Source organism: Centropristis striata, chromosome 17 (assembly GCF_030273125.1).
Source record: "Centropristis striata isolate RG_2023a ecotype Rhode Island chromosome 17, C.striata_1.0, whole genome shotgun sequence".
In the NCBI taxonomy this organism is placed as follows: Eukaryota; Metazoa; Chordata; class Actinopteri; order Perciformes; family Serranidae; genus Centropristis; species Centropristis striata.
In genome coordinates, this window is record NC_081533.1 from 15,252,648 (window position 1) to 15,275,531 (window position 22,884).

Consider the following 22,884-nt stretch of genomic DNA (forward strand, 5'->3'; position numbering starts at 1 on the left):
CTCTACAGACACACACTGCAGTGCTTAAACTAACCAAGCACAATTACATTTAACTTTTTTTTCTCTTTGCCAAAAGTGGGAGAAACTTTCTCACCAGACGAGTTTCTGGTCCTTGACAGATGCTTCCTTCGAGTGACACGACATGATTTTTCTAAAGCAAAACAGGTTTTTGGATGGGAGTCACAGGCAGCCTCAGGGGGGACAATTAAGCTACACGTCCCTTTTAAAAAACCCCAGCAGCTACTGGGTGGAGATGAGCCACTAATGAAAATATTTAAATAAAAGCTGCTATTTAAGCAAAGATATACACTAACAAGGGTGTAAATAATAATTGAAACCTGTACAAATCTCCAACTTTAGCTCTAGATCAGGGGTCTCAAACTCAAATTACCTGGGGGCCGCTGGAGGCAGTATCAAAGTGACCAAAAAAAGACACAAAATTCCTAAAAAAAACCCCACATTACTAAAAAAAAGACAAAATTACCAAAAAATACACAATTACCAAAAAAAGACAAAATTACCAAAAAAAGTAATTAAAGGGACCTTCCACATACAACACGGTAAAGTGCCATTCATATAAAACTCACATTAAACTTTCATATCAAGGTGGGGGCCACAAAATATCATCACAAGGGCCGCAATTGGCCCCCGGGCCGCGAGTTTGAGTTTTATATGAATGGCACTTTACCGTGTGGAAGGTCCCTTTAATTACTTTTTTTTGGTAATTTTGTGTCTTTTTTTTTTTTTAAATAATTGTGTCTATTTAAAATAATTTTGTGTCTTTTTAAAATAATTGTCTTTTTTGGTAATTCTGTCTTATTTTGGTCATTTTGTTTATTTAAGTACTTTAGTTTTTTCCCTAACATTCTGTCTTTTTCGGTCATTTTGTGTCTTTTTTTGTAAATTTGATACTGCCTCCAGCGGCCCCCAGGTAATTTGAGTTTGAGACCCCTGATTTACACAGTAAAACCCAACTTGTTTCAACTTAAATGTTTGATTGTCAATGCTGCAAAAATAATTTTATGTCAAGACAACAAAGACAACGGAGTTAACTCAAGTAAATCTTGCTATTTGACTGAAAATTTTAAGTTAAAATTACCTTCTTGCACAAATCTTTGTTGTATTGAAAAGGAAAAATTAATAATAAAAGCAGCTCAAGTGTAACATTTCATAATGCAGAGTTTCAGAAAGAAAACATCATTCAGAGCAAACTTCAGTTCCTTTAAATTTTATTACAAAAACAAAATTTTCAGAATTAAACAGTACAACAACAAATCTACTGAGAATGAACAAAAAAAAAAAAAGGGGGAACAGAGAGGAGGACAAGTGCGAGGGAGACGGCGTGTATGTGTGTGTGTGCATAAGTTTACAAACCCCATTTAAAAAAAGAAGAAATCATCAGAAAAATGTATCTGCCCCCGTCAAAAAGAGAAAAAGGACAAATGTTCCATCTTATTAGTACAATTTAACAAACACGGAAGAAAACATGAGGGGAACGTCGAACGAGGAGGTGGAGAGGAAAGTTTCTCAGTTGTTTTTTTATATAAAAACACTTGGCAGAGGATATGTCAAGCCTTTTCTTTTTTTTTATTATTATTATCCATTAGTTAAGAAACTCATCTTTTTTTAAACAGAAAATAAACAATGCTCGCAATAAAAACCCATTTAAACACACATGCACACACACAGACACACAAACATGAAACCCTGATGCATGGATGGAGATGGGAGGTGGAAACAAAAGAGAGAATGAGGAAGAGAGGGAAAAAACTAATGAATGGTGTGTGTGTGTGTGTGTGTGTGTGTGTGTGTGTGAGACAGACGGTCCTGCTGGTTCTTTCTTTACCACTTCAACATGACACTTCACTGACCAACACGAAAATAAGGGGCGTCTACGTCTATATACACATTGTGTGTCTGAGCGTGTGTGTTGTTGTCAAAAGAGCCGGTTGGGGTAGGAGGAAGGGTCAACTAGGTTTGGCAGTGTGTGTGTGTGTCTCTGTGTGTGTTATGCGTGTGTGTGTGAGAGAGAGAAACATTTAGGACCGTCGCTTCTTCTTGCTGGGCGCGTGGCTGGATGGCCGGACCTTTCTCTTCTTGTTGTTAGCGTTGGCGGTCTCCTCGGTATCCTCGTAGTGACTCTCTTTATCAGCTTTAAAAAAAACAAAAAAAAACAAAACATTAAAATATTTTTTTTTAGATAAAAAGACAAATTAGGTCTGCAATCTTTAAAACACTGTCAGAAGCTCTTAATATTGACCTACAACCCAACGCAGTAATGGCCATATTTGGAACTACAGACAGAAGATATTCTACAATAAGGAAAACGTATAAAAACTAGGGCCGGGACTTTAACGCATTAATTAAGATTAATTAATTACACAAAAATTGACACGTTAAAAAAATTGACGCATTTTAATCGCACTTATTTTTGCACCGCAGAACATTTCTCACTGGATGAGTTTCAGGCGGACCGATTATACTGGAGCACCAACTAGCGTTGATGAGTTCAGACAACAACAAACCACAGTGAACATGAAGGAAGAAGCTGATGAGACGCTTTGGTTGGCCCCGTGGATGATGATGGGACATTTTGTTACTAAAAACCAACGGATGGAAGCGTCGATAAGAGCATGGTTGTGTTGCTATGCAACAAGGAATTCACATATCACTGCAGCACATCCAGCCTCAAGTATCACCTCAATGCTAAACATATAGCAGCTAGTGGCTAGTGTGGTAGCTAACGTGGATTGTGTTTTACCTAAAAAACCAAAGTATTCTAGTTTACAGAAGGTCTACCTACCTATAGGCTACCTGGATTTATGAAATGTACGATATTTCTAAATGTGCCATTGCTACACTTAATGGCAAAAAATTGCACTGGTCTGTTGGACTTGAACAAAAATAAACAATATTTTTGTTGCTTAAGCTTATGTATTCAGTGATTATTCAATGGTATACTAAAAATCCATGTGAAAAAAATTACTTCTCACTGTTCTCAGGTCAAATCTTTATATGCGATTAATTTCGATTAATTAATTACAAAGCCTAATTAATTAGATTCATTTTTTTTAAATCGAGTCCCGGCCCTAATAAAAACATCATTGCTTTTACAACACTGCTTGCATGCAGAAGAGTTTTATCACATTGGAAATCTAAAAATCCACCTCGTACATCTCTGTGGTTTAATACAGTTAGAGAAAATAAAATACACTGCGACTTTTTTCGTGCAGATTTGCCACTTTAAATCTCTTGAATCTGCAACTTTTTCTCTTGTAGAATTGCCACTTTAATCTAGTAAATTTACAACTTTTTTCTCGAAAAACCTCCATTATATTCCACTTCTGTTTGGGCTCCAGATACTAACCCTTCCTGGCTTCTTCCTCCAGCTCGTCCCAGTCTTTCCCGCTCTCCTCCTCGCTGCCCACCGACGCGCTGTAATCTACAAAACACAACACAGACAGGCAGTTAGAAGTCTTTACGTATCTTAACTAACAAACAGTTCAACTTTTTGATTCCTTTCTACTGCAGTCATGAAACAGTAAACTGTTTCAGATTTATTATTTTCACCAAAAGAAAAAAAGTGTAAAATCATACCAGAGTCCTCCGTCTCATCGCTGTAGTCTTCATCGCTGTCTTCCTCTTCCTCCTCCTCTTCGTCTGCAGACGGGTTGAACGTTTCGTCCTCGATTTCCGACTCTGAATCTTCCTCTGCGCCACTTCCCTGAGAGACAAACAACAACACAGTCAGGCACGTTTACATGACACTTTGAATGTAAATTGTTGTCCAAAAATCGAAATTCAAACTTTATTGAATTTGCAACAATTGCACTGGTCTGTTGGACTTGAACAAAAATAAACAATATTTTTGTTGCTTAAGCTTATGTATTCAGTCATTATTCAATGGTATACTAAAAATCCATGTGAAAAAAATTATTTCTCACTGTTCTCAGGTCAAATATTTATATGCGATTAAAATGCGATTAATTTCGATTAATTAATTACAAAGCCTCTAATTAATTACATTAATTTTTTTAATCGAGTCCTGGCCCTACTTTTTGAACAAAAAAAATGAATATTTGCCCGTTTTTTTTATTATTATTTTGGTGCACAGTGTTGCACGTACCTCGCTTTCTGGGTCCAAGAAAGACCAGCCTCCCTGTTCGAAGAAGCCCTCGGGATCGTCCACGATGGTCTTCATGATCTTGGTCCAGTTCAGAGACTGGACTCCCTCCGTGTACTTGATGTCACACGAGCTGAGAAAGACAGAAATCACTTTAATACACAGAATAAACAGAATCTGTGAGACACATTTAATTACCAGCTGCTTTGTTACAGTTCGACCGTTAGTCATTTCACATTGATTATTGGCTTCATCGAGTAGAAAAACGTACTTGAGCCACTCCTTGATGGGGTCGAGGGAGTTGACGGGCACGGCGTTGATCATGGTGACCTTCTTGTTGTAGTCCTTGTAGACGATCACCACGTCGAAGTTCTTCAGGTGGAACTGAACGCGCTCAAAGTGGACCAACTCCACCTCGTCCAGAGTCACCACGAAGGGCGGCTAGACGCAGAGAGCAAAGATTTTGTCAAAATTAAACAATTTGCACTAACCAGATCCTATAAAAAAACCAATAAATTCTGCTTTTCTTTGTGCAATTGTGAAGCCATAAATGACTCTGCTGGGACAAAAATTTTGTGAAACATCAACTGAGCAACAGGATGTTTACACGGAGCAGAGGGGAGAGGACAGGAGAGGCTATAAGTATTTTTGTAATTACTTGTTGATGCAGATCACTCTACAGAAATAATTGACACATAGAAACGTAGGAAAAATGGTCTTGTCACTCACATTGGTCTGCTAAAGCTGTCAAGAGATATAGTTTTGTATAGTTTTCTTTCCCATTTTGAGAACAGTTCAAATTGTAATTTAATAATGTATGGGTGAGGGTCAGGGGCCAGTCAAGCACACTCAATTTCTATAGACATTTTTTAGTTTTTATCTGTTTTATGTTGCTTTTTAACATGTCTCTGTAAAGCACTTTGTAACATGTTTTCAAAAGTGCTCTATAGTTAAAGATTATTATTATTAATAATAATAATAATAATAATAATAATAATAATAATAATAATAATAATAATAATAATAATAATAATAATAATAATAATAATAATAATAATAATAATATATATTGCAGTGAAAATCAAGGCCACAGTAAATGTGCCAGGAGCAAAAAACCCCAGTGAAACAGCTTGGGGGTTATAGATGTAATTTATCTTTACACAAAAATGTGAAACCGGTTTGTTTAAAGCACAAATTCCAAAGGGTTTTGAGAGATAATGAGGTGAATCACATGTCACAGTGTCAAAAACCAGTTCTAACAAAGCTCACTCACCCATTCAGTGGTATTGACGAGCGACCCAGACGTGGGTTGTAGCAGGCAGGTGCTCCTGTAGGGGGCGCCCTGGAACCTTTAAACAGAGGAAAATCATCAGTCTCTGACCTCGTTTGTCTTATTTTAAAGTTCTCTGAGCATTATTGGTTCAGAGTCACTCACCCGAGGTCTCTGAAGGGAACCTCGAACTCCAGCTCCTCTTTAGTCAGCGTCTCCACCTTCTCGATGAAGTTCTTGAAGGCCGACTTCAGCTTGTGCCTCATCTCGCGCTCCATCTGCTCGGCGTACAGGTCGTCTCGGTCGTGCATGTGTTGGTGTTTGCCCAAATCTGTGGTGATCTCGCCGACCTCCGTGTAGAACTGGACGTCCGTGTGGCGTCTCTTACCGAACATGATGGCGTTCTGTGGAGGAAAGGGTGACGGACAGAGTCAAACATCAACAGAGCTAATCTCAAAGTAGATATGGATAATCTTAACTTTGTGAAGCCAACAGAAACCATGCTTTACACTTTTTTTTACTTAACCCATTTAAGCCGGGAAAGCATTACTGCATTTCTACCATTAAAACCAGGGGCTTCATTTTTTTTTTTTTTTTTAAAGGACAAAGTTATGTTTTGATTAAACCAGATTTTTTTTTTTTTTTTTTTACCCTGTATGATTGTTCATAGTCTGTTGACAAAAACATTTTTTCGACCCTCTGAGTACCACAATGACACGTTTTCTATAAAAACAAAAAAAAACACCTAACAAACTATTTAATATAGTAAGACTATAAAGTAAATTTTTTTTTTTTCCCCCAGTATTTACACAAATCATGTGTAACAGACACGTCAGGAGGCCCAACCAATTCTAAGCTTACTAGATTTCATCATAAATCACTTTAATCTATATTTAAAAATTTGCCAAAATTAAACAGTTGGCACTAACCAGATCCTATAAAAACACATTCTGCTGTTCTTTGTGCAATCGTGTAGCCATAAATGACTCTGCTGGGACAAACTGTCACCTGACAAAAATTCAGTGAAACTTCAACTGAGCAACAGGCTGTTTACACGGAGCAGAGGGGAGAGGACAGGAGAGGCTGGATGCAGATCACTCTACAGAAGTAATTGATACATAGGATCGTAGGAAAAATGGTCTTCTCTCACACATTGGTCTGCTAAAGCTGTCAAGAGTTATAGTTTTTTATAGTTTTCTCATATCGGCACATATCAGACAGCATATACACCAAAACAATAGGTCTTTGATAGGCAAATATCAGCCGAAAATATCCGTCTAGGTTCTACTTTGTAAACTTGTTTTACAAAAGTGCTAAATAATAAAATATATGATCATGTATTTCACATCCATGCAGCATTGAGCCAGTAAAGCTACCTTGAGGTGGAAGTGCAGTACGATGATCATCTCCCCGTCACACGGCTGGAAGATGGCGTGTTTGATGTTGTTGTAAAGAATGTCCACTTTATCGCCGCGGACCGACGTGAAACGGAAACCTGCACGGGGGGAAAGAAGAGAGGGAGTTTTAAAACAAACAGACATGAAGCCAGACTCTTCTTCTGTCTTCTTCTGGGAAGACAGTTTCTTCCCAAAAGCAATAACAACCCTGAACTCTCTTTTGCACTGATTTTCATATGGACTTTATTACTGTGCAATATTTTTTCTTTTTTTAAATATACTATACCTGGCAATGTGCAATAAGTTGTGCAATAAATTGTCCTTCAACGTGCAATATATTTATGAACACTGCATAGCATATCTGCTTCTGGCAAGTTGAATTGAAGACTTTGCACCTTACCTCCCTTTCTTGCCTAGGTTTACATTATATTGTATATATTTTTCTTCACATTTACTTGCCTATGTATGTTTATGTTTATATTGTATATTTTTATATATATATTTTATTTAGGGCCGGACTTTAACGCTTTAATTAAGATTAATTAATCACACAAAAATTAACTCACTTATTTTTGCACCGCGGAATGTTTCTCACTGGATGAGTTTCAGGCGGACCGATTATACTGGAGCACCAACTAGCGTTGATGAGTTCAGACAACAACAAACCACAGTGAACATGAAGGAAGAAGCTGAAGAGCATGGTTGTGTTGCTATGCAACAAGGAATTTACATATCACCGCAGCACATCGAGCCTCAAGTATCACCTCAATGCAAAACATATAGCAGCTAGCGGCTAGTGTGGTAGCTAGCGTGGACGCTAGTGTGGTAGCTAGCGTGGACGCTAGCCCGAAAAAACAACAAAAATAAACAATATTTTTGTTGCTTAAGCTTATGTATTCAGTCATTATTCAATGGTATACTAAAGATCCATGTGAAAAAAATTACTTCTCACTGTTCTCAGGTCAAATATTTATATGTGATTAAAATGCGATTACTTTCGATTAATTAATTACAAAGCCTCTAATTAGATTCATTTTTTAAAATCGAGTCCCGGCCCTAATTTTATTTATTGTCGCACTGCTTTTTGGAGTCAGCTCTCAAATCTCATTGTACATGTGTATAGTGACTATAAAGGCATATTCTATTATTCATCGCAGCGAGCTCTTCCTCACCGTTGGTGTGTGCCTCCAGCGAGCCCTGCATCCTCTTCTGTGCGATGTTGGGTCTGATGTAGAGGTCTTTGAGCTTGGGGTTGCTGCGGTTGAGGTTGATGACCAGCGAGTCTTGCTTGACGATGCCCTCCTTCTCCTTCTCCTCGGCCTCTCGCGTCTTGTAGCGCTTCTGCACCTCCTTGATGATGCGGAAGGCGTTCTGCAGGTTGGTGGAGGGGACCGACGTGTCGCCGGGAGCTTTGAGGTTGGACGCTCGGTACGTGCTGCACGGAAAAAGTGAAGGGAATTTTAAAAAAAAGGTGAGAATGGTACCAGTTGTAAATGACTAAGAAGGGAACAAATACTCCATTTACCATAGCTGGAAATAACTAAAACAGAAAATATCTACACATTTTGGGTGTGAAAATGTAACATAAAATACTAAATGCATGAAAATCAATAGTGTATATTTAAAATATATTGTTTTTTGTTCAATTTTCAATTGAATGCATGTAAAAAATCTGCAAATTACGGTTTTATTTGTTTTAGATAACATCTTAACGTCATCGGAATCAGATGTGAACACATAAAATAGTGATATTCCATCAAAAATAAACTGTTTGCACTGACAAGATTCTGTAAAAAACATTTAAATTTTGCGCTCCACATGAGTTATTCTGATGAGTCCAACGGTCATGTGACAATAAAAAACTTTAAACTGCAGGCTGTTTACACGGACCGGAGAGGAGGGGACAAGAGAGGCTGTAAGTAAAGGCTGTCAAAAAAAAGGTTGTAAATTATTCAATATGCACAGCATGTGGAGCCCAGATTTATTAAAAAAAAACATTTTTTTAATATCAGCAACACTTTTCCCCCCCATTTTTTGTGAATTAAATATAAATTTTTAAAGTTAAGTTTTACCATTAATAACTCAACTGTTACACTGCAGAAAAGAAATTTGAGTTCTGACTGCTTCTAGAGATGCTGTGAATATGTCTACAGCACATGGTGCCTCATTTAAGAAAAAATATTGGTAACATTTGTAGGCACTCAGTCAAACTCAGTCCAATTTTTTAACCTTTTGTTATGACAAAAGGTTAAAAAATTTGAATAAAATGGAATCTGTATGTATGCAACATTTGTCTGTTATCCTGCACAAAAGACATTTGAGTTATCTCCGTTTCTAGCCATGATCGTGCTGTTTCCCCAGAGGTGCAGTGCAGGACTCGTACATGGCCGTAAAAAACAAGGCCACAGTGAGAAAAATATGACAGGAGCTAAAGAATAAAATAAAAAAACTTGGGATTTAGGGGTGATAAATTAAAAAAACACTTTTTAAAAAAATGACTAAAATGCACAATTTCAAATTATTATCACTGCCGTTAAAACAATATGCTACAGCATGTTTTTACGGTTTTAACTTGAAGATGCAACTTTTGTTCGAGCAGAATTTTAACACTTGGGACTCACATTTCTTTGACAAAGGTGGCGTCGGGGTTGGGGAAGATGTTTCCCTCCTGGCGTCCCAGAGAGCTGCCGGGGACGTAGAAGTTGATCCTCAGGTAGGTGTAGTCTCCTTCTACAGACATACTGATGTTCTACACAGGCAGGAAAAGTTAAAAAAAACAAACAAACATCAGTCAATAAAAAACAAGGGAATAAACAAGACAAACAGCAGTTGGTGATCTCCTGCGTGTACCTTGATGGTGGCGATGTGGAACGGCGTGGCGATACCGAAGACGGGCATGACGACCGTCTCGTACTTCTTGTCGATGAAGATCTTCATTTCTCTGATTTCTTTTTCCCTGGGCATCTGAGACACGTTCTTATAGGATACGTTGGATTTTCTGGCCCTGGAGGAAGAAAAGTGATAAATAAATTAATGGACAGAAACTTTAATCGCTGAACAAAACGTTAAAATAAACTGTCATTAAGTGAAAATACAGTGAAAGGGTCAAAGTCATGAGATCAAACCGCTAAAAGCCCTTTTTTACATCTGTATAATGTTATATATAACTTTATAAACACGTTGCCGTGGATACACATTGTTCTGCTTCTCTCCTGATGACGGCTCGCCTTGTTAATGACCTGTCAATCAAAGGTTGCCCCGCCTCAAATCATATGATTCTTTATCTTCTATTTTCTTCTTAATGGGGCCATTATTTACACTATTAACATGAAATGGTCTTGAAGATTTTTTACTAGTGATTGAGACCATAGTGAAAAACAATTGAAAACAATTTCTGAGGTAATAAATCAAGTGAGAAGTTTTCTCATTTTGCACTGAAATAAATTTTTTTGCAGCCAGTTAGTGCCCCCTGCTGGAATTTTCAGTAAAATGCAGCTTAAGGAACTTCCTGTTTTTTCTCCCTGCTCAGACCCGGAGGTTGCCGCCTGATTGCCACACACAACGGTATAATGTCCCCCTTCACCTTAGTGCATTTTGTACACACATCTGGGATATTCCTGCTGTATTTATTTAATGTAACTGGTGCTCAGGTGAAGGAGCATTTCATTTCATTTATCCTTTATTTTCTCGAGGAATCATTGAGGGAAACCCCTCATTTACAATGATGTCGAGACTACAGAGAAAAGACGAACCAGCACAGACAAAACATGCAAAAACATTAAAAACAGTTACAGTGAAAGGCAGAGTTATTGATTATCATAGTTATAATTGTGTTGAGTTTGAGTGACTGTTGTAAGATGTTCCAGGTAGATGCAGCAGAAAAACTGAAAGCAGTTTTTCCAAATTCACTATTCGTCTGAGGAACATTGAGCATTAAGCATTAATCACTAGAGCGTGTTGGATAATTACTATGTGACCAGTTTAATAAAGTGCTGAGGTTTGGTGGCATGTCGCCTATCAAGACTTTATAAATGAAGACGAACCATATGAGGAGGGTATCCTGCTTAGGGACAAATGTCATGTGATAAACTTAAATCTCGGTTCTGTTGTCATAAAGTTTGACAAGCTGACAAACAGGAGCAGCTCATGTTTCCTTCAGAGTCGAATTACAGACAGAAGCTGGGGAATTAAAGCGTGTTTGAGTTTCCGCCACTCACTTCTGAATCTGCTGCTCTCCTTTCTGCTCCGTCAGACGCCGCTTGGCTTCCTCGTTCAAGTGATTGGCCAACTCCTTCTGATGAGCCCGCCTCTTCTCCTCCGCCGTCATCTCGTTCTGAGTTCGACAACAGACACAACTGAGTGATCACACACAGAAACACCAGTTCATCATTCTCTCTTTTCTTTTCTTTTCACAAAGGATGGAGAAAACAACACACATGCAGGATACGGACATGTGGCTTTTGGATGGTCAGAAAAATCAAAAAACACAAAAAAACAACTCACTCAACTTAAAAAAAAGGACGACAACTTTCTCCCATCAGTGTGTGGATTCTTACAACTAAACCAGTTCAGCTGATGAGGTTGTTTTTTTTTTTGGAGAAGAAAACATTGAATACTTACCTTCCCAAGTAGCTGGTAGAGTACAAAAACATTCACACTCTTAGTAACCAACACTGTCAAGGTGCCAAATAAACACTGATCACCAGTCACATATCTGACCGCACACACACACACTTACTCTGGTTCTGTCGGCCAGCAGCGCGGCGCTCCGAGCTCCTTTCCCCAGCAGCTCCTCGGCGTCGTCTCCGTCCTCTTCGTCATCGTCCTCGTCGTCATTCTGAGAAGCGCAAAAACAAAGAATGAATGAACGATCTTTAGTTATATAGAACCGTTCATGCACAGGAAAAAAAAAACCCAAACAAACTATTTTAAAACAGAGCATTTTCAGATAGTTGTAGGCCAGAAAAACGTTATATGCTATATTTAAACAAAGCGAAAATCTTTTTTTTGCCCAAATCATCTCCTCATTGCCACCTATGGTAAAATCGTCCACATCCTCAGTTGGTCAGATCATGTGACTTAAGCAGATTTATTATGCCTAAGTCAAAAGAAAATGTGTCTTAGGCAATTTTTTTGAACATGCCTTTGTGACTTAAGCACTGGGCCGTAACATATAGGGTTTTTTTTACCGTAACATATAGGGTTCAGGTCATGATATTGTCTGTATTTTGAGCGTAAAATAAAACGAATATTTAAAATAAAAACAGTGATACAGGGTAAAATTCTGGAAACTATTGTTGCTTGTTTGTTGTTCATGAAGTCTCCAAAAACAAAACATTGATATTTTGCAGGCAAGCAAATATCTAGCAAGTGCGTCTGAGACCCTTGTGTCACTCAGAGGGGAGTTTCAAAGCCTTAAAGCAAATGCGCAAAATCTTGTCCAGTCATGGGGTATTCCGCCTTCATTTCCACAAAAACGCGCAAGGCGCACCAAAAGACACTTTGATGAGTTATGCGAGGATGAAAGGCTATCGAATGCAGAGGAGCACTTCAAAGTTTGAGTATTTTACGCAGCTCTAGACATTGCCATTGCGCAGGTGACACACAGGTTTCAGGGCATGCAAGAGGTGGCACGGAGGTTTGGGTTTTTACGCCCACAGGAACTTTTGTCAAAATCCAGTGATGAACTGTATATATCAGCAAGTGCTTTAGCAGACCAATACAAATATGACTTGTCTGCGGATTTTCCAGAACAAGTGCTTTCATTTAGAAGCGCATTCATGTCCACCATAAAAGAAATCTAGCGTGGCTCAGTTCAAGATTTGGCACACACTCTATTCATAAAGCACCACTCAATATTACCAAGTGTGCCTGATGTTGCCACGGCTATCAAACTGTTTCTCACTCTACCTGTAACTGTCACAAGCGCCGAAAGATCATTCTCAAAACTGAAATGAATTAAGACTTATCTGAGAAGCACCATGGCACAAGAGAGACTGTCGGGGCTGGCCATACTGAGTATCGAAAATAAACATGCGCGCAGTCTGGACTTGAAGAGGGTGGTATGGGAATTTGCTCATCAATACGCCAAAAGACTGGATCTAGAGCCTGTTCACCTTCACCTCGTTGTTGTTTTTTAAACTTGTTTGTTTGTTTGTTTGTTATGTGCAATTAGTGGTGAGCCAAGACACGTACCTTCAGGAAGATTCCCACGTTTTTTATCTTTTTCTTGACAGGTGTGAGAACTGTGGCGGCCTCCTCCTGTTACACAAACAGTTCAGGTTTGTGTTAAACATGTTGCACCACTGCTGTGAAAGGTTTTTACAGCATCAATGGTTTAAAGTGAAAGCGGAGCGTGCATCGTACCTCGTTGATCTGTATTGTGTCGCCGATAAACAAGGCGTACTTTTTCTGCTCCTCCTTCTTGCCGTCTTTATTGACGAGGTCGGCGAAACCCAAACTGATGCTCAGCACCATGCCTGCAGGAGACGCACATAAGCTTCAGTCAGCAGCTACGTTATTCTATTTATTTTTACCCGTTTCAGGAGGTTTGAGAGAGCCGGATGCATTTCGCAACTCACTCACCTTTTTTCAGTTTGTACTGGTTCTTAGCGTTCAACACCAGCGAACCTTCTCTGAACTCGATTCCCATCGCAAAGCTGCAAGGAGCAGAAAACAGAAGAAGGTTAGAGAAAAGTGTGTAAATAAACTCTTGAATGCGAGTACAAAGTGTGTGTGCCTTTACCCGAGGTTCTTGGTCAGCTTTGCTACGAGGTCCGACTTTTCTTTCTTCACGTGCTCCAGAACGGCGTTGTAGGCGTCGCTGATTTTTACGCCTGCAGACAGGAAAAAGGGATTAGAACTCGCTGCTTATAATAAATACAGATTTCTGTTCATTCCTGCGCCAGAAGTGTATATACAGTCATAGAAAAAATGATTAGACCACCCTTGTTTCTTCAGTTTGTTCTTTTTAATGCCTGGTACAAATAAAGGTACATTTGTTTGGGAAAATATAATGATAACAAAAATAGCTCATAAGAGTTTAATTTAAGAGCTGATATCAGCTCTTAAAATTAAACTTTTTTGTTGTTGTTGTATTATATTTGTCCAAACAAATGTACCTTTATTTTTACCAGGCATTAAAATAAACAAGAAATCGAAGAAAACAAGGGTGGTCTTGTTTTTCAATAATACATTTGTCAAATCATATTTCCGTTACTTTTTTGATAAAAGTCACAATGTTAAATTTGCACGTTTTCGTCTCATATCGATCATAGGACCCAGAATAAAATCACAAAATCAGACCGTGGTAGATTTTGGGATTTCAGCAAATAATTGTATCATGGTAAAACTTGTGATTTTAACTCCTAATATTTAGCAATTTACAGTGTTCCTTCTTGACCTCTGTAATGTTTGTAGTTGCCTATGATCAGTATGGTATATATTCTGCCAAGAGCATATTTAATTTAGTTTTTACATATGGAAAATATGCATTCAAAAATGTATCCACCATTAATACAAATTATATTTCAGGCTTTTATCCTTTTTTTTTATTTATTTTTTTACATTTGAGGCAAGTCAGATTTTGGTTGCAATGACTATTTTTCACTACAATTAATCAATCAAGAGAATATTTGGGAGATTTAAGGACAATTCAACATTTTTTAAGTTTGTAGCCAAAGTTCCCACACTGGCAGCATGCTCCTGAACGCACCGTGTTTGAGCTGTTTGAGCAGCTCCTCCTCCACCTGCAGCAGGAAGTTGTAGTTGTCCTGCATCTCCTGAGGCGGGTCCACCATGAGGGTGCGTACCAGGTTGGAGCAGTACGACTTGTAGCGGATCCCCATGGCGCATGTGATGGCGCCGAAGTGCATGTGGTTCTTATCGCTGGAACAGAAAAAAGAGGACAGTCTGAGTGATGATAAGGGTGAAAATGTCTGAATGTCTAAGTCTGTCTTTTCCAAGTGTCCCAAGGGTCATGAATACTGTAAAAAAAAAAGAAAAAAGAAAAAAAGAAATAGGCTCTCCACATGTTGTACAGGTGCATCTCAATACATTAGAGCATGGGTCTCAAACTTGCGGCCCACGGGCCAAGTGCGGCCCTCGTGACGATATTCTGTGGCCCTCACCTTGATATGAAAGTTTAATGTGAGTTTTATATAAATGGCACCGTGTTGTGTGTGGAAGGTCCCTTTATTACTTTTATGGTAATTTTGTGTCTTTTTTAAATAATTGTTTCTTTTAATAATTGTGTCTTTTTTTTTTTAAATAATTGCATGTCTTTTAGTAATTTTGTGTCTTTTGTCATTTTGTGTCATTTTGCGTCTTTTTTTTATAATTTAGGGAGAAAATAATGAAGTTGATTTTTCATGGAGGTTAGAAATAAATTAAGTAATTTTTCTCCACAGGCTCTGTACCAGAAGTATGACTTGTTGTATAAAAGATGCCAACTGTTATACGGTAATAATAATGACAACGCCCCCATTACTTGTATGTTTTTTTTTATATTAATGCTGTGTTATAATCATCGTTTATGTAATAACTACTCCTTTCTACATTTATCTAATTATTTAATTTCTTTATTTATTGTTATTTCGTTTCATTTTATTCTGAACTGTAGTGTTCTCATGTCTTTCTGACATCATGGTTGTTTATATGGAAAGGAAGCCTGACGACACCATTCTCTACTCTTTTTGAACATAAAAACATTTGAAATGAAAGGTTTCAGCTCTGAGCTGAGTTTACCTGACGACGCTGAACTTGAGGCTGTAGTTGCCGCCGCTCTGGATGATGGGAGGGTAACACATCTCCACTGTGGACGGGTCGGCACCGCCCAGGTACTTCTTCTCCTCGATGGCCTTCTCCACCGACTCCGCCAGCTTACTGTGGCGCACTTTCTGTTGGGCAGCGGGAACAAGACGGGAATTAAGCTTCCGGAGACTTTCACACGGACAAAACACGAAGACTGAGAACCGGTAAAACCTCCCGTTGTTCAGACTTCGGGATGTTTATTTCATGCAACTGGTCATCTCATTTAAATATAAATAAATGATATAAATAATCTATTTTTGCACTGTTACGCAGTTGTAACGATTTATTAACAGTTGAAAGCAGATGCAAACTAAGAGTGTAAATTAGCACAATTTTACAACCTTGTTTCCAATAAAGCATCAGTTTAAACACAAAATGTATCATTTTTGTGATATTCAATTAAAAAAAAACTGTAGGTAGGATTGGCAAACACCAATTTTTGGAGGAATTGGGGTTGTAGTTGTGTTAATATTGGATTTTATTTAAATGCAACTACCAGTGATGGAGGTTTTGCAGCAATGTTGCCAACAATTCACGGACACTTGTGTCAGAAATTCGGGACACGCAATTTCATCTCCGAGGCTGCTGTGGACAATTCTTCCAATTTTGGTTGCACATCTAAACAATATAATGTAAACACAGCTTAAGAATTAAATAAATCCTGTTTTTCCACATTTTTTGGAGAAAAACTTTTGGTGAAGTTTGTGTTTCCTGCAAAACTTGAAAAAAATGACTCAGGCAATTATTTTAACAGGGTGACGATGGGTTCAGTTTAGTCCAGTTTAAACAGCTAGTAGTGAATATGTCATCACAAACAAAGCATTTTTCTTTTTATATTTATGAACGACTCAATCATCTGGAGGAGGAGCATAGAAACAGCAGTTTATGCCAGTTTGAAGCTCGCTCTCTCATGACTGTTGAGAAACTGGTCGTGAACACCGACCTGATTACTCCGAGGTAAAAAAAAAAGATTGAGAACGGCTGCTCGAGTAAACAATTTGATAAACTGGTTATATAGACAAATGTTAAATGGTAAATGAGACTCTGCTTGCATTTCAAGACGGGTGGGTTGCCAACATCGCTGCAAACGGCTGTCACGCCCATCGCTGAGGGGGAGGGGGAGCGCAGCAAACACTATTTCCATGGTCCCAGGGCGGGGCGGGGTCTGGGCGAGGGGGGACGTTAAGCTCACAGCACCGTCACCCTGAGCAACCCCGAGCCCACCTAGAGCCGGTTTCGGCGCACTGCCACGTTGGAAAATTAGAGCCACATCATGCCACAAAAAACAGCTGGAATCTCAGTAGGAGCTACGACCAATTAAGGCTGGGCGATATGAAGAATATATCAATACATTTTTAAATGTGATAAGGAATTAGACCATATTGCACATATCAATATAGTTGGGGTTTTTTTTTTAAATAGACTTTTATAAATAAATGCTGCCCTTACTAGGGTTTGTCATATTTAGTTCTTTTGTAATGTTTGTTATTCTTTTCTCATATAAATATATTTATTTCAGAAAAAGATTGGCCTATTTTATTTCATTAGCTATTTTTATTTAAGATATTTTTGTATTCAAATGTGCCCTTTATGGAGCTTTGATTAAAAAAAAAAAAAAAAAAGCTACTCCTGTTATACAGTATTTATGTTCACTTAAATGAACCGTTTCAATAAAACTACTTGTGACATGTCAGATCATACATTTATGGGTCAGTGACAAATAAGGGTTGGCAAGATGTCAAATGGTGTAACCACAAAAAAATGATAAATATGAAATACTTCATCCACCTACATTGTATTTAAGTGGACTTATACATATAATTACTTCATTTTAAAAAACATCAAATACATTTTTTTTAAGTATTTCTTCATTTACACATTTCATCAATATTGAGCAGAACATACAACCATTTTTTTCTAAAGTTTTGACAAATTTTGTAAAAAATATCCGTATCGCCCAGCCCTACTACCAACATGAATCCACTGTTCCTTCTCACCTCGTCTGCATCGACGATCTCCATGACGCGCTCCTTGAAGAACTTGGAGTAAACCTCGCTGGTGATGGCCGCCGCCTTCTTCATCAGGTTCAGCTCTCCGTCCTCCTTCACCGCCATCGTGTACGCGACCACGGCGCTGATGTCCACCTGGAGACACGAAATTATGTACAAGGAGTTAAACCTAAAGTTCCTGCTGCAGTCAGGCTTTTCAACCAGCACTGCTCCCATTGACAACCACTGCACTATAAACACTGTACAATATTTCTATAATTTCATTTATATGTACTATTATTATATGTTAATACTCCATATCCAACTACTGACTCTGTACAACAGGGGTCTCAAACTCAAATCACCTGGGGGCCGCTGGAGGCGGTATCAAAATGACCAAAAAAAAAAAAGACACAAAAAGACCAAAAAAAAAGACACAAAATTACAAAAAAAAAAGGACAACTTAAAAAAAAGAAAAAGACACTGACAGAAAAAAACCCTAAATTACTTTAAAAAGACACAAAATGACAAAAAAAAGACACAAAATGACTGAAAAAACACTAAACTATTAAAAAAAAGACAAAATTACAAAAAAGACACAAAATTACCAAAAAGTTTTGCGTTTGTGCTATCCACTTGAAATTTCCCCGTTGTGGGACGAATAAAGGAAATCTTAAAGGTGTTGACCAAAATACAGATAAAAGAGGCGAGAGAGAGAAGATATCGTTTTCCCTCAAAGTTTTCTGAAAAAAGAAAAAGATCTGGACCAAATGGACTGAGTATGTAAAACCAATCAGATCTGATTTCATTTTAATATATACTTGTGCTTTGGGTGAACCTTCAAACCTTCATTTAGTTTTTATTTTTATTAGATGTTTTGATTGTCTCAAGTGGTGCGCTACCCGGTTCGGTTTAAATTAATGGTCTGTAAAAGAAAAAACCCCAGAAGGGCAGTTTGGACAAATCACTTAAACTTTCTACACCCATCCTTTCCTATGTCCTTGAATGACTACGGCTGTAATTGATGTATATGATGGAAATTTGCCTTTTCTAAATAAAAAGAGAAATTGAAGTAACGTTTACCTTCTCCAGCCCCTCGGCTGTGATCGTGTCGTTCCAGCTCTTCATGTACTCTCCGGGGAACTTGTCCTTGCTGAACACTCCCACCGTCTTGCCCTCTTTGCTGCCTCGGATCGCCTCGATCATCTTGTCAAAGTTTCCCTTGTTGCTTTCATTCTGTGAGAGACGAAACACCAAATGGCAATAAGGAATCAGATTTACACCGACGAGGGCAGAACAAGTTCACCAAGAGAAAAAGACAAATCACACCCAAATTTAATAACCGATTGATCGATTAATTGTTGCAGCTCAAGTGTACAAAGTGTTTGTTTTTTTTAATACCATAGATGTCCACTGAGTTATAACCACTTTAACAGTGACATATCTAATATATAGTTACGTTTTTCACACCCTCACCAAGAAATAAAGTTAGAAATCCTAAAAATGAGTGACATAATTTTAACAAAGTTGCAACTCTTTTATGTAAAGTTATTAAGAAACATTAATGGCTTTGGATAAATTGATTTCGAGATGACATGAGCGTGTCATAAACATGACATGGGATGTGTCATGAACATTAATGACACTTTGAAGTAACATTAATGCTCATGATACTTGCTTTGACAGGCTTGTGTGACTCTTATGTAGACACCTTCAAAATAAAGTGTTACCATATCTTGCTTAAGTCACAAAGGCATGTTCAAAAAATTGCCTAAGTGATTTATTTTTCTTAAGTTACATAATTTACACACAGTGTTATTACTATGCCAATAGCCATCCTTTGTTACATCCTTTTTGATTGAAATGATCAATAAATGTCATATGTTACACTTTTGGTGAAGTTTTTTTGCCTCTTACGTAGACACCTTCAAAATAAAATGCTACCATATCTTGCTTCAGTCACAAAGGCATGTTCAAAAAATTGCCCAAGTCACTTATTTCTATTTAAGAGAAAAAGACAAATCACACCCTTATATCTTCTACTCGTGTGTAGATAATTGCATTAAACAAAGTGTGTATTCAGCCGTTACAAATGTGTCGTCACCAAGGTTACCTTTTCTCTGGTGAGCAGGGTGATGGGCGGGACCCCGTTGGCGTTCTCGTTTCCTTTTGTTATCGCCACCTGTTTAAGGAAATCCACCTTCTTCTTGCTGGCGAGGAAGATTATTTTGGTGTCGCAAAACACCATGATGGTGTCTGTCAACTCGTAGCCAAACAGCCAAGTCTGAGGAAAAAAACAAGCAAACAAAGAGTTGAGGTGAATTCAAAAAGTCGCCTCCATCAACATGTTGATGGGACAAATAAAAGGGCCAAAATCACACAAATCATCACAGCCTATGAATTGTAAAAACAGAAATTATTGTTTGATTCTCAAATTTCCAACAGGCCTTGAACAGATCATGTGTGACAAATGCTTCCATTGGGAAAAATAAACAAATATAAGTGTAAAATGCTGAGTTTGGTCTTACCTGTATGGCTGTGGATTTGGCGTACACAATTTCCTCGTCCACTCCGACAGAAACAACGATGGCATCGACTTTGCCGAACTCATCCTCTCCTTTCTGGAAAACAGAGGGACACACACAAGACTTAATGTTGTGCACAAGAAGACAAAGAGCGCTCGTTTCAGTGGTTACACAAAATGAGCAGTGTAGGGAAATAACTGGTTTCATGTAACATCGTTACGTAATCAAACAACTACTAATAAATGTAACTGTGGATTTGTTTGAATATGACTGAGAAAAAAGTGGCAGCCATAGTGTTCACCTTCAGTTAGTCAGTCAATAACATCGAATTCACAATAGACTTCAGTTAACTGTATATATGCATAGATCATAAGGTTTGTGTATATTGTATATATAAATTGTATATTTGTTTTAGTTCTTTATTTTATTTATTTATCTATTGTATTTTATAATTCTTAATGTTTCTCTGTAGTTTCAGTAAGGAAAGCAATTTCCCCCTGGGAATTATTTAAGTAATTCTGATAAAACATAATTGCTTTATTATTAAAACACAACAGACACTGAGTACAATAACATTTTTTTTTATCAGTTACAATGACCCTGAAAAGAATGAGAGCCCATTTTGGGGGGTTCAACAAAGGCTTAGTTGAAACTTTTAACCATATTTAACACTTTGTTTTGAAGGTGTCTACATAAGAGTGACATGAGTGAGTTATAAACATGACATGGGATGTGTCATGAGCATTAATGACACTTTGAAGTAACATTAATGCTCATGATACTTGTCATGTCATGTTTCTGACAGGCTTGTGTGACTCTTATGTAGACACCTTCAAAATAAAGTGTTACCATATCTTGCTTAAGTCACAAAGGCATGTTCAAAAAAAGTCATTTATTTTTCTTAAGTTACATAATTTACACACAGTGTTGTTACTATGACAATAGCCATCCTTTGTTATACCCTTTTTGAGTGAAATGATCAATAAATGTCATATGTTACACTTTTGGTGAAGTTTTTTGTGTTTCCTGCAAAACTTGAAAAAATGAGTTAGGCGATTATTTGAACAAGGTGACGACTTTAAACAACTAAAAGCGCAGTTTGCTAATCTCAATATTCAATTTAGTATTTTTTTCATTGAACATGTGATTATTTAAAGTCAGATTGCAAGGGAAATACAGTAAGAATTAAGCATTTTCAATCACTTTATCCAAAATCAAAGCACTTTTCAAACCTTGAAAATACATTAAAATTTAAGCATTTTTAAGGATTTCAAGCATCCGTAAGAACCCTGTAAATCAATAATAATAGCAGGTAGTAACACACGTATTGCTTTACCTTTTTAACACAAGCTCGCCAAGAAAAATGAAGTTACAACTTCCAAAAAGTGTGAATGCCTTTAAAAAGTTGCAACTCTCTTCGGTAAAGTGAAAGGAAACATGAATGGTTGTGAATAAAGTGATTTCCAGAAGCATCCTGCACATGTTTTACTGGGATGCTGTGGCGTTATTCTGATGCTAATTAGCCAGCTAGCTCTCATTAGCATGTAGCTAGCATGGGTGTTACAATTGCAAACTGACAGTGGTGTTTAACAAATGTCTGCCCACTTGAATATAAAAAAAAACGTGTCTCTGTGAATACTTAAAACACAGGTTATTCGCCAAATGAGCCCACGTTTGGTTCACTACACGTTTAGCTGCTCGGCTAGTGAGTTAGCTCACTGGCAAACTGACTAGCTTAGCATGCTAGCTGTAACGTGGAGAATGAGATGTGTGTGTTTTGTGTTGATACATGGCTGGTGAAACATGTTGGAAAAGAAGCCTTAGTGCAAAATAAAGAGGGTCTACTGGTGCAGACTTGAGGCCTGGTTCTGGTTGAAGCCGCTGGATGCAGACAGGGAAGCCGACAACAGAGTCAACTCGCTCGGGATGAAAAACGCGGCTAACTGAGCTGCTCCACTTTCTCAAAAGGTTAAAAATCAACCACAGCTGGACGCTTTTAGCTCCAACATGCGCTTCAAATCGACCAGATTTACCTTCCAGTTGCTGTATAATCTCTTGATCCGGCGGTAGTACGCTTCCTTGTCCAGGTTTACCGCCATGGTTGTTAGCTCTCTGCTGCAAACTCCAGCTCCCGGCGGCGCTTCTGAGCAGGCCGGATGAGGAAGATGATGATGATGATGAGTGTCAACTAACAATAACGCACTTTTCTTTCCACGCCTGCTGAGAGATGCACGCACCACGACGAGATGCTGCTGCTTTCCTTATAATGTCACCACAGAGGCCTTTCCCATCGAGGAGTCGTGGAAAAAAACAAGCAATCACTGCGTTAAAATGCGATAAATTATTAAAATACAATGTAATTTGGCTTCTCGCCACTCTCACTACCACGCACACGCCAATCTTGTATTAATTAAGTGGTCAGGCACCCCCTCCCCTCCTCTCCTTCCTCCCGTGTTTCTTTTCCCTCCCCCTCCGAGTCTTCACATACCTATAATAAACAATTTAAAACCGTAACCCAGCCTTCTTGCTTGATTCCAACGGTTATTTAAATGGCCAAACAGAAAAAACGGTCCAACTTGCTTGGTGAATTGATGTCCTCCTTTATTATTTACTTTGTTATTTTATTTGGTGGGATTGTGGCGCATTTTAATGTAATTTTCAGCAAACTGCTCAGCAGCGCCCTCTGCCTTGTGTTGACCATGCTGCTTTTTTCCCGCCATGGTGGGTTTTTCCCGCCATCGTCATCAAACGCTTCCAATGACGCCGATCT

At 38.2% G+C, this 22,884-nt stretch overlaps 1 protein-coding gene across 2 annotated transcripts; it reads right to left on the reverse strand.

Moving 5' to 3' along the window:
- Positions 1-1,212: 1,212 nt before the first annotated feature.
- On the reverse strand, positions 1,213-22,715 carry supt16h (SPT16 homolog, facilitates chromatin remodeling subunit). Of its 2 annotated transcripts, XM_059355162.1 has the most exons (25): positions 22,603-22,715; positions 22,148-22,396; positions 20,118-20,210; positions 19,703-19,873; positions 18,673-18,825; positions 17,599-17,745; positions 15,536-15,687; positions 14,505-14,677; positions 13,536-13,626; positions 13,376-13,449; positions 13,157-13,269; positions 12,986-13,051; positions 11,529-11,627; positions 11,008-11,123; positions 9,641-9,794; positions 9,412-9,539; positions 7,963-8,225; positions 6,770-6,888; positions 5,559-5,797; positions 5,397-5,472; positions 4,395-4,564; positions 4,127-4,256; positions 3,598-3,724; positions 3,368-3,442; positions 1,213-2,152 (listed from the first exon to the last, which is right to left on the reverse strand). In XM_059355162.1, the coding sequence occupies exons 2-25, from the start codon at positions 22,211-22,213 to the stop codon at positions 2,040-2,042; spliced, it is 3,108 nt and encodes a 1,035-aa protein (XP_059211145.1). In that variant the 5' UTR covers positions 22,214-22,396; positions 22,603-22,715; the 3' UTR covers positions 1,213-2,039. The 2 variants fall into 2 exon arrangements, with proteins under 2 accessions (XP_059211145.1, XP_059211144.1); XM_059355161.1 differs by lacking the exon at positions 22,603-22,715 and having other exon boundaries at positions 22,148-22,532.
- Between the last annotated feature and the right edge of the window lie 169 nt (positions 22,716-22,884).

Bases quoted from the DNA above. Each gene is read 5' to 3' on its own strand.
- supt16h (XM_059355162.1), bottom strand. From the start codon at position 22,213: ATGGCGGTAAACCTGGACAAGGAAGCGTACTACCGCCGGATCAAGAGA. The intron at 14,678-15,535 runs GTAAACTCAGCT...TTTCTGTTCCAG, and splicing joins CTCAAGTTCAGCGTCGTCAG to CGATAAGAACCACATGCACT. The intron at 11,124-11,528 runs GTAAGTGTGTGT...TGTCGAACTCAG, and splicing joins TGCTGGCCGACAGAACCAGA to AACGAGATGACGGCGGAGGA.